The following is a 13,839-nucleotide window of genomic DNA, read 5'->3' as shown; positions in this document are numbered from 1 at the left end:
TTAGGAGAAACTCTTAAAAATAATGGGCGTGTCAGTCCTAATTTTAGGAGTCCTAATTTTTTGCTCTAAGAGTATTTCACAAAGCATTTTAGCGTTAAAACTAGCTCCTAAGTCTGTGAAACGTTAGGAGTAGTCAAGAGGACTCCTAAGTCCCTAAGACCAAATCACAAACAGTCCTAATCCACCCAAAGACACCGAATACCATTGAGACAATAGCGACAGAGCCTTAGGTGCTGAACCTTTTCTTCATAAATGCAATACATTTTGATTTATAGATTTAAATCTTTGATGAGACGCCAAAAATAAATCTTTAATAAATAAATAAATATTCTCTGATTACCTGTGGCAATGGTTTTCATGAGTTCACACTTACACATGATATACAAATATATATTTGGTGTGCTGTGGAGATCGAGGCCTCCTAGCTTGGAATTTAGCCCAAACCCAAAGTTCTCCCCATATCCCCAGCCGAGAGTGAGGAGCGGGGTGGCGGAGAGATCTCTCAAGCTGATTAGAAAGACCGTTTGAATGTGTTTTTCCCAAACTTTGTTTATAAAACATAATTTGTCACTTGAATTCTGCATTCTCTTAAGATGCAGATATCCAAGAGGTGGACAATTAACTGTATATACTAGTTTAATTGGTGACACTTAGCCTATTTTTTAAAACCTTTATGGCAACAATATGGCAACATTTTATTTTGACTGTGTCAACATTTTTATTAAAAAATCTTTATTTGAATAGGGCAAAGTTTGTCTCAGCAGCTTTGTGAATAGGTTTTAAGAGAAAACTCTTAGCTAAGAACTTTTACTGCTATTTAGGAGAACTCTTAGTGGTAAGATAAAATGTTTTGTGAATACGGCTCCAGAAGTCTTTCTTTTACCAGAAGACCTAGCTGTGATATTTCAATTGGTCAAAAATATGGTCATATGCATAGGTGAATTGTTCACAAAAAGATCAATAAGATGCATTTTCATTTCATGAAGACTTGTTTTGTTGTAATAAACAGCCTATAAATAACAGTAAGGTGATTTAAGCAATTCAAGAGGAGATTAAAGCGTTTCTTGAAAATATTCTGGATTCGTCTGATCTTTGGACATGCAACGATGAGCCAAACCTAAACTTTTACTTTTCGTTTCATTGACTTCCATTCATACACATGCAAATGCGGGAGACAGGAAGCTCAAGCGAAGAAGTTTCACACTTTTACTTTACTTTAATCACCATCATATGTCAAAGAAATAATATCTTGATAAATATCTTGATAAATATCTTGATTTATCTCCTAGCTCAATAAAAATGAATGATTTTCACAAGCATTTTAAATTATTTTTTTATTCAACAATCAATCGTGAAAAATTCTAAAAATATATTGAAATATGTACATTTATAATTTTGGCACCAGTGCCACCAAATTCTACAGACGGTTGCCCCAGCACCTGATTTGGTAGCACTGGGGGAGGGGACCGAAACTAATAATTATTACATTTTTACTATTGTATTGTAAACATAACATAATTTGTCTCATGGAAATATATATTTTAAAGCACTGACTTTAAGTTGGGATGCACATGTAAATTTATTTAAATGAACAAAAGTAACAGTATCTGTAGGAAGTGTAAAAACCTAATTTAAATTTTCTGACATCGTGACTGACTTGGGACTCGACAGCCCTTGATTCTACTTTATATTTGCTGAATAACTATATGTTTTCTATAAAACTATGTTATTTTTTTAATGAAAAACTGCAGCCTAAACACATTTAATATAATATAAATGCAAAAAAAACTGCCATAGCTTCATAACAAAAAATACTGCAATTATATTCCGTTACTCGTCTCCTGTAACACATTTAATACATTTATACATGACTATATTAACATAATAACAATCAATAATAATATACCACATTTAATTGTGTCCATGGCACAATGTTTCTCCTGTTTGCTGTGTCAGTGTTGTAGAGAATGTCAGCGCTGTTTCATCTGGCTTTAAACTAGTTTAAATCACAGAGAGATAGAGATAGAGAATTCTGCTCAGTATTAAAACGTTTCTCACTGGATATCGCAGCTCTTTTTAATAATGGTCACGTGATCGAGATCGGCCCGCATGTAAACATACCTGCTCTGGGCTCGCGGTTTATTGGGCCGAGCTGATAAATGGTCCGCACTGCGCGGTTCAAACAGGTAGCACAGTTTTGTTTCGTTTCTGGAGCATTTGCCATCGTACGCAACACAAATGACAGTGCATAATCAAAGAGAGTTGTGCAATTTTGAAGCACCAGTGCGAACTTTAACCAATTTTAGCCGGCCCGGCATGAAAAAAAAGTTGCCTTTTTCCGCCTTAGCCCTGAACAGTGGATCTCTACTTGCAAGTTGGGGCTATTTATAGAATGTGCTTAGTGGGCAACTCGCAGACTCTCTGTGGGCACCATATTGGAGACCACTGCATATATCTGTTATACTAATTAAATGAAATCAGTATTAACAAAATCCATCTTACCATTTATCAAAATCCATTTACACTGCAGTTACTTAGCTACATGAAGCAAGTGTCTACTGACTTTATGAATGGATCATTGAATCATTGACTCACCCGATTTGTTCAAAAATGGCGAATCATTCAAGAACGAAATGCTGCTGTGTGTTGCTGAGAGACAAAACTTTTTCTGCTTTGTTTGAAACTATTTTCATTGGCAAAACAGAAAAAACAGTCAAAATTGAAAACGTGTCTAAAAATTGTCAATTCATATAATCAACATTTTTTATCGATCCGTTGTATAAAATGAATATCACATTTTGCAATCATGCTGATATTTGAGAAACAGCACTCTTGCTCATTTGATATTGTTTAATTATATGTTATAAACAGAAATTACAATAACTCATACAAGGACAATTCATATCTTGAATTTTAGGGGCATTTTTATTCATTTTGATAGCATTTCCGACCTTGCACAATGCTATTTTACGTCAACGCCAGACTAGCTTGCTTGTTAAGCTTAATTGTGGGCTAATGTCTAAGTTAGGTTGACTGTATTGAGATGTTTTAATAGTGGTTACATTTCACAGCAGTGACAAACAGTGTCGAAGTTTAGGGCAAACACGATCATTACCTGGCTGTCACCAACAGGTCTGTGAGACGTGGATGCTGCTCACGAGCGTTGTGGCGCCTGTGACAATTAAGGGATGTTGGAGAGTGGGAGGGTTTTGTGCGGTCTCACAGAATTATTAAGAATACGTTGTGTGGCACAGGCTGAGAATTGACAGAGAATTGATGCCAAGGCCAAAATTTATAGACAAAAAGGGCATTTATCTAGTCAGAGGCCAAAAGGGCAGGTGCTTGAGCACCACTTGGGGTCTATCTGCACATGTGCCTGTGTTGTATTATGTTATTAAAAAGACGCAGCAGAATATGAAGTCATTTTGCAACCGCTGCAGTGTCCCTAGACATTTTGCGGGGTCAAAATCTAGTGTGACTTCCTACAACACTTAAGGCAGTATAATTTTTTTCCTTTTAAAGTTTTTAAGATGCCCTTAGTTCCATCATTATCCAGGGGCACGTCGGATGTTGTCAGTTTACCCCTCAATTGAAGAAGAAACAACAGATGTAGTTTTTATGTACTACTGCTGTAGAACAGTCTTTATGTAGTACTGCTGTTAAGAGGTCAAAGAACTACCTAACCCATCTACTCTTGTTACTCTAGGCACATATCACACTGCCTCTGGTTTCTTATGAGAAAAAAAAGCATGAATCACAGCAATGTCAGTTTAAAATATTTATTTATAGCAATCAAACGAAAGCTAATATTAATTATCCAGACAAACAACATCTTGACTAGGCCTGTCAAGATTCCTCAATTAAAATTGAGTACTCGGTTTGAAAAAAACATCAATTGCAATTTACCCATGTCGATTACCCGGCAAAAAATATCTTAAAATATGTCAGTGCAATTGTTTTTTTCTCAAGATGCACACCAGTAATGTTTTTTCTTAGGTACATTTAAAAAGCTACTTGAACGTCCTAATTTAACTAAGGCCTACTCCTGGCTTAATCTAAGTTCTGACTGTGAAGCCAGGCCATAAAGTCTCTAACATGCTTTGTGTTTCATAGCATTTCATGATACAATGTTGCCATTTACATGCATGGAGCGCATCTCAAACTCCATCTATATACTTTATTTGAACCAATTATTATTGCCACAATAATGTTATTACATGTATTTTGTCATTTTAAAGGCTATTGTTGGACTTACCTGATTAAAAAATTACCTGATTACTCGATTAATCGTCAAAATAATCGACCGATTACTCTATTACCCAAATAATTGTTAGTGACAGCCCTAGTCCTGTAATGCTGTCTATGCAATGTAGCTTGTAAAACATGGACTGTCATGATTCTATTAGGATATCTGGTCACATTTGGGGGGCGGCTAGTAAGAAAACACCTAGAAAGCACTCAGCACACCCTGGAAACCACACAAACACATTAGCAAGATACTGGCAACCAGTTGCAATATGTCATGGATAAGCATGACTCACTTTTTTCCCACAAAATGTAAAAATCTAGTTTCCTAAATTTTTGTATAGCCCATAAAAATTTTAACTTTTGACTGTATGATGCATTTTATACTTAATGTAGTAAAACATTTAAACGAGGAGCTGTTCACCAATAAACAAGTGCAAATTATCCATGTGTTAATAATACAGTATGACGCAGTGCACAGTCAACAACAGAGCTTTTTACTTGAACTGGACAAACATTTCAAACTCAAAGGACGTGGCAGATTTAGTTAAAGATTAAAGACTGTGTGCGAAATCCAAGTGTATTTCCAAAAATCTCCCAGAAACACTGCTTCTCATATGGAAACCGTTACCAATGAAATATTAAGATGATGAACTGACGTTACAGTGATAATTACGACCAGTCACAACTCGTTTAGCGCAGTCCAGACCTTTTCACGCACAGATTGCCCCGAGTTCGCACACACTCGTACAGTCTTTGCTAGGGGGACTGCAGTTCAGAGGAGTGAGAGATGGTTATTAGACTCCCATGTCGTGACCCGCTGCTGACTCACTTGCTAACGGGGGGCTTTAGTTATTTCCCATAATGCTGAAGGTGCCTGCGGTGCCAATGTGTCACAAGCAGCTGTTTTCTGCTTTATTAACATATACGCATTTATTCATGCAGTCTGTCATTCTTCCATTTATCTACTTCTCCTTGCTCTGGATTTGACACTGAGCACTGGCACTGAGAGAAGAGGACCAAACATACACACAAGTTTTATGAGCTGGGTGGAGTGTACACACATCAAACATGAGTGTTTCCATGCATATGTTTGTGTGTAGGCTACATGTCTAAGGGTAGGGAGTCTAACTTGAAGTATTGATCTTTGCCATGAAACTTTTACAACATCATTTGTGCTACAAACATGAGCTCTAACTCATAAAACTCTAACTTGTTTAGGAAGTGTGCTATTATTTTTTTAAGCGTTTATATTTATGGTTTTCACCTGATGAGCAAAAAAAAGAAAAAGAAAAAAAAGAAGCATATATTCATATTAAAGGAGAGAGCTAAATACTGTTGGGGTAAGTAAGAAGCTTTGAGGCCCGTTCACACTAAGAACGATAACTACAACGATAAATATATTTGCATCCACTCCAATGAACGATAACAGTTTATTTTAAGTTTATTCTGTTTATTCTAAGCTCACACGCTGCAGTTTCAAAGTGTTTACAACATGTTTTTGCTGTTCTTGTTGCATTTACACGGCTTTAACCAGCAGATGTCCTCAAGCATGCTATGTTTCGAGTGAATAGCTAGTGTAATCGATCTAATCTAACAGAGAATTTAGCTGACTAAGTCAATATAGTAGAATAAAAACAACGCCTAGTCTTGATCACTGCAACTTCAAAGGAAGCAAGACAATGTTATCGAAACTAGGGCTGGATACCTGAGGCAAATTTATGTTACACTGTTTTCTTCTCACCATTTATTCCGAAGGTATGACCAGTTGTTTGCCATATAACCATTTTCTTTAAAGTATCCTTGAAAAGGGGGGTTAACTTGTCAAACAGTGGTGGCTTTTTCCGGACCTTGGAGATTAACTTTTCCGCAAAGTTGTCTGCCATTTTAAATGCGCCAGCTCTTAAATTAATGGATTCTGATTGGCTGTCTGTGTTTTATCGTTCAACAGCTGGATAAAATAGTTCTGAAAGTGATCCCAACGATATCTTTTCTCTATATCATTATAGCTGTTGTGTGGACAGTCTTTTATATTTAGAATGATTTTTAGAACTATATCTTTATAGTTATCATTCTTGGTGTGAACAGGCCTTTAATGTTTTTCTGAAAAGAAAAAAAAAAAGTCTCTTATGCTCATCAAAATTATGCATTTATTTGATCAAAAATAGAATAAAAACAGTAACATTGTAAAATATTATTGCAACATTTTACTAAGCAACCACCTACAACACCCTAGTAACATGGTAAAAATAACTTCATTGTGGCCAAACAACAGCATATTGCCAGCCACCAACCCTAGCATCATAGCTACTCTTTCACAGACAAGAACTAGTCATATATTCTTCGTAAAAATGCTCACCGTTTACAGAAATACCAACATTAAAGCATTAAAACCATTTTAAAAATCCAGCAACTCAACTATATTTTACTCATTAGTAAAAGTATTTTCCATAATATTGGGTGTATTAAGAGCAAACCGTGCAGTATCACCATAGTGCACTTAACCTTGCTCCAGGGGGATTGCCTAAGCAACAAGTGTACTGTGAGTCACTTTGGATAAAAGCATCTGCTAAATGACTACTTAGTGTTCAGAATGTGATTACCAACATATTAAAGTAACATGCCACAATCAATTTAAATACAGTAAACATATATGAAAGCACACTGGCTAGAAACCCAAGCACTGATGTAAAGCAGAAGTGAGAACAGATGATTTGTGCTCTACATGCGTGTTTTCACAGACAGCTAATAAGTCCTGAGTGTTGCTGAGACCAAACGCACTCCTGTGATTGTTCTGTTACGACACCTAATGTGTCCCACAATCCCACAGTGACCAGCACCAACTGCTCTGCAGATTGAGAAGTCTCGCAGGCAATGCAGCCTCATTAATTTAGCATCCTAAGACACTTTGGCACATTTCAACACGTCAAAAGTGAATGATTAAATAGTGATTATATATAAAAGGCTAAAGTGGCTGAGTCTTTATATCTAGAGAGGAACCAAAATCAATTGATTCTGTAAAGATTCACATCTTTGTCCTTGCATTTCAGAATACACAAAGTCAAACGAGGAAGGCAAGAAACTGGAGACGATCTCTGTGTGACGGCAGATGCTCTTAGTTGCAGCCACGGCAATAAACAAACTTTCTCAGCTTCACCGTGCTCATGAAGGATTTATGTTGATGCAAGTTTGGCTGCCTTAAATATTTGTTAAGTAAATATTAAACAACACTTTGAACAAACAACATTAGCAAACGTATTCCAGGAATCTAACAACCTGTGTACACTTGAGTGGGACTTTGGTGACCTGCACAGAAGCAAGAAATGCTTGATTATTCTGCACTGCTCTGAGGAAGAAGGAAAAGTATGGGACAGATCGCTTGTCAGACAGAGAGTCATCCGAGATGGCGTCCTAGAGGCTCGTCAGACATTTTGAAATCTATCATAAACATATTCATTTAGCTAATGACATGAATTACCTGTCAAATGAACCTGGCACAAAGCCGAAGTAGGAAAGAAGCCAGATAATGCCACCCTCATTACCAATGAAAATCTCAATCAATGAGCATCAAGGGAACCAACAACCTTCAAGAGAGAAAAAGAGCAAAAGAGAAAGGAATGCACATACTAAGCACCAACAAAACCTTTAGAGCCATTTCGTAAATGTCTCCTCGTGCTACACTGTAACAATGTTCTATAAAAGCCTCATAAATGACTGGTGTGACATCATATCGAAAACTCAGTGGTATCATTGCATTGGCATCAGTAATGATTGCATTAATTCAGCATTTTTGCCTCAACTGCAGAATAAAAAATCTTAGAAAAACATGTATGCGTGTGTGTCTCAGTAACTGCTTGTTCTAACACAAACTTTCAAGCACTTCATGAGTCATATTTAACATTCCAGAAAGTGACGGTGTATCATAGTGCACAAAACATGCTTTCCGTTTTCCTGTTGTTTGAGTGTTTGTACAGCAGAAGAGGTTTATGTTTGGCTGTGATACGTCGCTCTGTCTTGGACCTGTGATTGACCGAGGCTGTGTTTACCTGAAAGCCAGTCCTTTTCAACAGCAGTAGACGACAACATAACACAAACATGAACATCTGCTGTGCTACAGGCCACCATGGAGATCCTGCTCTGTTAGGTCACAAATGTGCAGTCTAGTAAAGGCTAGGTAAATCATTTAGTTAGGTGCAAACAGTAAGTTTTTTGTTCAGGTTTAACAGGCATTTATTTGTCCCAATAGCACCAGTGGATTTGGACTTTACACTGACACCTGTCGGTCTGGATGCATGAAGTTGTTTACAAAGCTGTTTGTTTATCTTTCAGTTTTTTTCCCGTCTCATACTAAAAACATTAATAAAACATTCTTATTCTTACAACATCTTACATCCTCGGATTTAATCTTAATGATTTTTTTCATTGTTGGTAGATGGCTGCGCTTTTGTACTTTTTTCCCTCTCTACAGTGGCTGTTACATACTTATTTATGCTTTGTGAAGTGTCTGAAAGCACTTTATAAAATAAAGATATTATTTTAATAATCATTATCAGTAACAATCTATTGGACGACACAGCTGGTCATGCAATCGCAACATGACAGTGCCCATAAGGAGGTGAACGGCTTCACCCAGAATTAAACAGTTTGGTCTATAAAGACTGATATCTTATGATATCTTTGTTTGTCATTGGGGACAAAACTTTTCTAATTAGCAAACAATTACTGAGAGCACATGTAAGAAACTGACAAGTGATAGCCTAAAAAATGTGCTTCATGTTAAACATCTAAATGTTACTTAACATTACTGAATCAAACTAAATATATTAGGTTAAACCAACAAAAGTAAATTTAAGGGTAAGATCAAGTAGAAATAGTTCTTTACTGTAACTGCAGGTTACCACTTTTTATAGCCTAGTGTGTTGTGATATTTCAACATCAAGAGATACAAATCTAAATAGAACAAAAAGACATGCTGATCAAAGATAAACGTCAAAGCTGACAAAAACAAAGCATCTAAAATTAGATTCGAGAGCCTTTACCCATCATTGTCACACTGTTTCTATTTTAATACCAACAAAGTGTTTATGTCAGTTTATTCAACTGAAAAACAGGCTATGAAACTGTCCCTCACAGACAGCGCTAAAGAAACATCATTATTTCAGTTGTCATAATCAACTAGCTTTTTGCATGACAGATGTGCAGTGGGCCTGAAGGGGCGGAGCTACATTATTGACCGCAATTTACAGGTTTTGCTCGGATGCGTTTGTTCACTCAGGTGCGGCAGGTGCGCGCGCGGGGAGCTGGCTTATCGCGAGCCGCGCTGTTGCTATGGGTCGGCAGCTCCGTTGCCACGGCGCCAACAGGCGACGGCTGGAGGCCCTGGATGGAGGGGGATCTTGTAAAGGGAAAAGACTTGAGGCTCCGCGCTTTTCGCAAGCGTTAGAAGCACGCAACCTGTGGAGACTGCTGCGCCACACCAGCTGTCTCTCAAGAAGGGAAATTCAACAGATGCACACGAGAATGAGGGGGCATGACTGATAGTGCTTCTTTTCACCATTTGAGATGCTCTGAACAGAACAATCACTGTGAACTGATGCGCCGATGACACCACCCCGAGTTCATTTGAGCTGTGATCAATGCAGTCTGGCCACACAAAATGATTAAAAGGCCATTTTAAGTCTGAAGCAGCTGACAGGATAATCGATTGACATCTGTGTGCGCGTCTGTGACCACATGATACATGATCAAGCCGTGGCGTGTCCATAAGCCGCCGAACGAGCCAACCAACAAGTTCATCAACTACATATACGCATTTCCCTCCAAAATAATAATAGAATATCAGTTGGGCATGAGTGGTTATATTACATGACATTTGTTGATCGTCCTCCAAAAGCGATTTCAGTGCGCATAGTGTGTTTGAAAATGGAAAGGTTCGGGTACACCCCCGCGTCATGCCCATGATAATGCCAACACACTCATCATACACCCCCCAAACACATCCATATGGCACACACACATAGTTTTCAAACAGAGGGAAGACAAATAGAGAAATTACCTTGATGGTTTTCAAGGGTGTCCTCCGGTATGTACATGTTTTTGCTTTCATTTACCATATATGTGGTCCAGCTTTATCCGAAGGTGAATGAAGAAAAGGTTGTAAAAAAAGAAGGGGGTAGGAAAAAACAACCCAAGGGAAAGAAATGAAAGAAAAAGGGGGGAGAAAAAAAATGAAAAACGCAAAGCGTAAGATATTCCTTCTCTTGCGGCTTAGTTAATATTACCTGATCCCCATTATGGAGCTAAAGATCAGGAAAGGATATTCGCAGGAACCACCTAAGAAAACGAACCAGTGCATCTTTGGAACATCCGGGCCCTACCTAAGAAACATGATACCAGCGCCGCTTGCTGATAATCGATAATCAAATCGGCGCGATTCGCTCGGAAACGGTTCGAAAAGGATGCTGCAACAGCCAGAAGAAGCGCAGGAAAAGCGGGCGTAGTTTCAGAGACCGTTTCAGAAAGCGCAGCAAAAGGTAAAAGGTGTGTATATTCCAGATCTCACGGGCTTCAATCTTCGCATATGATCGACTCCATCTGAGATGTTCCACAACACAGGCGTAGTTTGCGTCGCGCCTCGTTAGGAAATAGAGTGCAGAATCGGCCGCGTCCAGTCCATATTGGAGAGAAAGGGGAGTAGTCAGTCTGTGGCCCTGCGGAGAGAGAGCGCACACCACCAGCCTCTCTGCAATGATCTGACGACCAAACCCCCTCCCCTGTAGACTCCCTGACTGCTTCCAGATGTGACTGCGCTAGAAAGGAGAATAAATCCTCCACGCTTTTCCACACGGGCTGTATCTCTTGAGGGAGAAAGCAAACTTGGGAAAATCGAGTCAAATCAGCTCTAGCACAGTGAAGCGATTCAATCTCTTTTACAGTCCAGAATCATTTGAGAAGGTGATTTGTACCACAACGAATCTGGTGTAAATAGGCTCACCGTCACGGCTCCATGCACCATGTTTAGACATTATCCACTTCCTGCTGGCTGCTGGGATGCCACTTGAATGGGTGAATGTGGAGTTCCCCAGCAGCAGGTGTCGGACTGATTTTTCCCTTCAGCTGAGCTTTAACCGACCTGATCTTCACATGGCAGGACAAGCTGCTTCCTGAGGACTGGCGGGCTCTGATAAAGGGGACGATGGGGGCCTGGGAATTTCTGCAAGATGACTGAGAATCTTTCATCAGCAAACGGCCTAGTACGAATTTAGCAGGCCCTTCCCTTGTCCCTCCCTCCAGCCATGAGAAAACTTCACATGTCCCAAGAGACAGCCCTGGCCCCAGATTATCCTGTCTCTCTTGCGCTCACTCTCTGTGCATCAGAATTGAATTTTTAATATTCAATCAGTCAGAAGAATCATACTGCATGTAGAGGGAAGACGACACACTCCGAACTGCAGGTTTTTTAGATGTTCCCCTGGATGAAGGAAGGCTTCCATGTTCATGGACGTTCAATCTACGGCCAAGTTCTTTGATTGAATTTGGCTTTGAACAAAAGTTCATGACAGAGGTCAATGATTTCCCTTCAGCATCCTCAAATAATTGATTAACTTTGGTATGTTTATACAAAGCACAGAGGAATTGTTGACAAGTGCCACCCTGTAATCAAGAGCTTCTGGGAATCCAGGGATCCAAAGAATCACGGGCAATGGTACAAAAAGGAAACTGGTTCATTCACCGCTTCAAAGATTGCAAATGTCCTCCCAACATTTCAAATGACAAGAGTAATCATGTCTGTCTGCACACTGAATATGATATACAACAGGTCGTGCTCTACAGCTACAGGCTACATGATCCTTGTACTGACACTATAATTATATTAATTTACTAATTAACTAAACATAACTGAGGCGACACATCCACTTCCTTTCTGTACTGATTCTTATCCCATTTGTTTCCATGTAATGATAATTAAGTGTACAAAACAGAAAGGTTTTAGCCCTAAGGTAAATGGTTGGTAATTGATAAAGTCTACTATCTCTCTGGCAAGTTTTATCAGCTGAAACATACACGTGTACATAAATTCAAGATTATTTTTAACAACATTACAAACTGCACACGGGCTGATGTGTTCTCTGGAAAAGGTTTAAAATCCTGCTGAGAACGATGATAAATTACGAGTCATTGTGTAGTGATGCCCCCTAGTGGCTTAAGAGTAAAGTGTTGTTGGGTAAATTGTCCTTTAGATGGTAAACTGATTTGGGAAAGACCATGGGAAAGACTAGTTTGACAGTCACCCTGAAGCAACCCTGGTGTCTTGTTCAAGGGCACAATAGTACCATTCAGTTTATAGGTTTTCCCTGATGTAACCTTAATGTTTATATAATGTTTTGTTTATGTTGTGTTGGCTGGCATGACAGTTGTTGTGAACGCAGCATCATTCAAAAGCATATTTGGCTACTAGTGCAGTTGTAAAAATGCATTATTTGCAGTGAGACTTGATATGTTTATTCAGAGGTGTAAAGAGTACCTGAAAACCATACTTGAGTAAAAGTACAGATAACTTACATTGAAAATGACTCCACTACAAGTTACAAGTAACCAATTCCAGTACGATTTGAGTAAAAGTCTTAGAGTATCTGATTTTAACAGTAATTATTTTACTCATGCTGAATGTAGGCTCAGGGATGCACTAGTCCTGAGAGACATGCCAGTGAAAATAAGACACAATTGATTTGTAAGATGAGAAACCAAGAGTATTTTCTAAAATCAAAATAAAACAACAACCTTTTAAACGTCTACAAACTCTCAAGTCTCAGTTGAGCTCAAGTGCACAAAAAGGTCTTAAGTAAACCGATATCCTTCAAAACGGTCTTGTCAGTATAGCGGATAAATAAAATGTTAAGTCTACTGTATGAGCTGGTTTGAGCCTCATCACCAGCTGCAGTCATTTCCTCATCTAATAAATAAAACATCTGCGGTCAGCAACTACCTGCTAATGGACTCACATTCATGTAAAGTATCCTTGTTGACAAGTTTTGGGTGAGTAAAGGCAAAATGCAAAAGATATAGTACCTTAAATGCCCTTAGATGATGATATCGCTTCTTTATATCAAAAACAAACTGCTGCAGAAAAAGTTAGCTGCCATGAAAAATGTAATTTGTAATTGCGTTACTCATCACAAATGTAGTGGAATAAAAAGTCCATTAACTTGTTCAAAAATGTAGTCAAGTAGAGAGTAAAAGTTGCCAATATCTTTAATAGAACAACTACAAAGTAGCCAAAAGGATACTTAAGTACAGTAACTCAAGTACTTTCTGCATTTATTAAGTCAAAAGTGTCAGATAATATGGGGAAAATACAGAGATAAAATAAATATTTACAATCATGTGATTTTTCAAAAGTACAATTAATAAAACACGAGGGGGAAAATGTACACCTTTAAATAACAATAACAGAGGTTTGACTTTATTAAAACTGCAGCAAGACAGTACAGCTTCTGGTTTTAGAAAGAATATTCCAAACAAAAACGTAAAACTTCAAATTGTCATGCCTACCAGAGCAGGGATAGAGCAGGAATGCTAAACTCTGCAGAACAG

The 13,839-nt window shown here is 38.3% G+C and overlaps 1 protein-coding gene across 13 annotated transcripts in view; it reads right to left on the bottom strand.

Annotated features, from left to right (window-relative positions):
- cacna1c (calcium channel, voltage-dependent, L type, alpha 1C subunit) overlaps positions 1-13,839 on the bottom strand; it is a 187,927-nt gene that overhangs the window by 134,999 nt on the left and 39,089 nt on the right. The window contains exon 1 of one of the 13 annotated variants that reach the window (XM_048156331.1): positions 10,301-11,591. The exons of the other annotated variants lie outside the window; for them this stretch is intronic. Coding sequence (XP_048012288.1) covers positions 10,301-10,358 — 58 coding nt within the window. The 5' untranslated portion in view covers positions 10,359-11,591. Of the gene's footprint in view, positions 1-10,300; positions 11,592-13,839 lie in introns of those variants that run through there. 13 annotated transcript variants of the gene reach the window in all.

The sequence above is a fragment of the Megalobrama amblycephala genome, linkage group LG14, assembly GCF_018812025.1.
Source record: "Megalobrama amblycephala isolate DHTTF-2021 linkage group LG14, ASM1881202v1, whole genome shotgun sequence".
Lineage (NCBI taxonomy): Eukaryota > Metazoa > Chordata > Actinopteri > Cypriniformes > Xenocyprididae > Megalobrama > Megalobrama amblycephala.
Note: the sequence above shows the minus strand (reverse complement) of the source record. Positions and strands in the feature narration are given on the sequence as shown.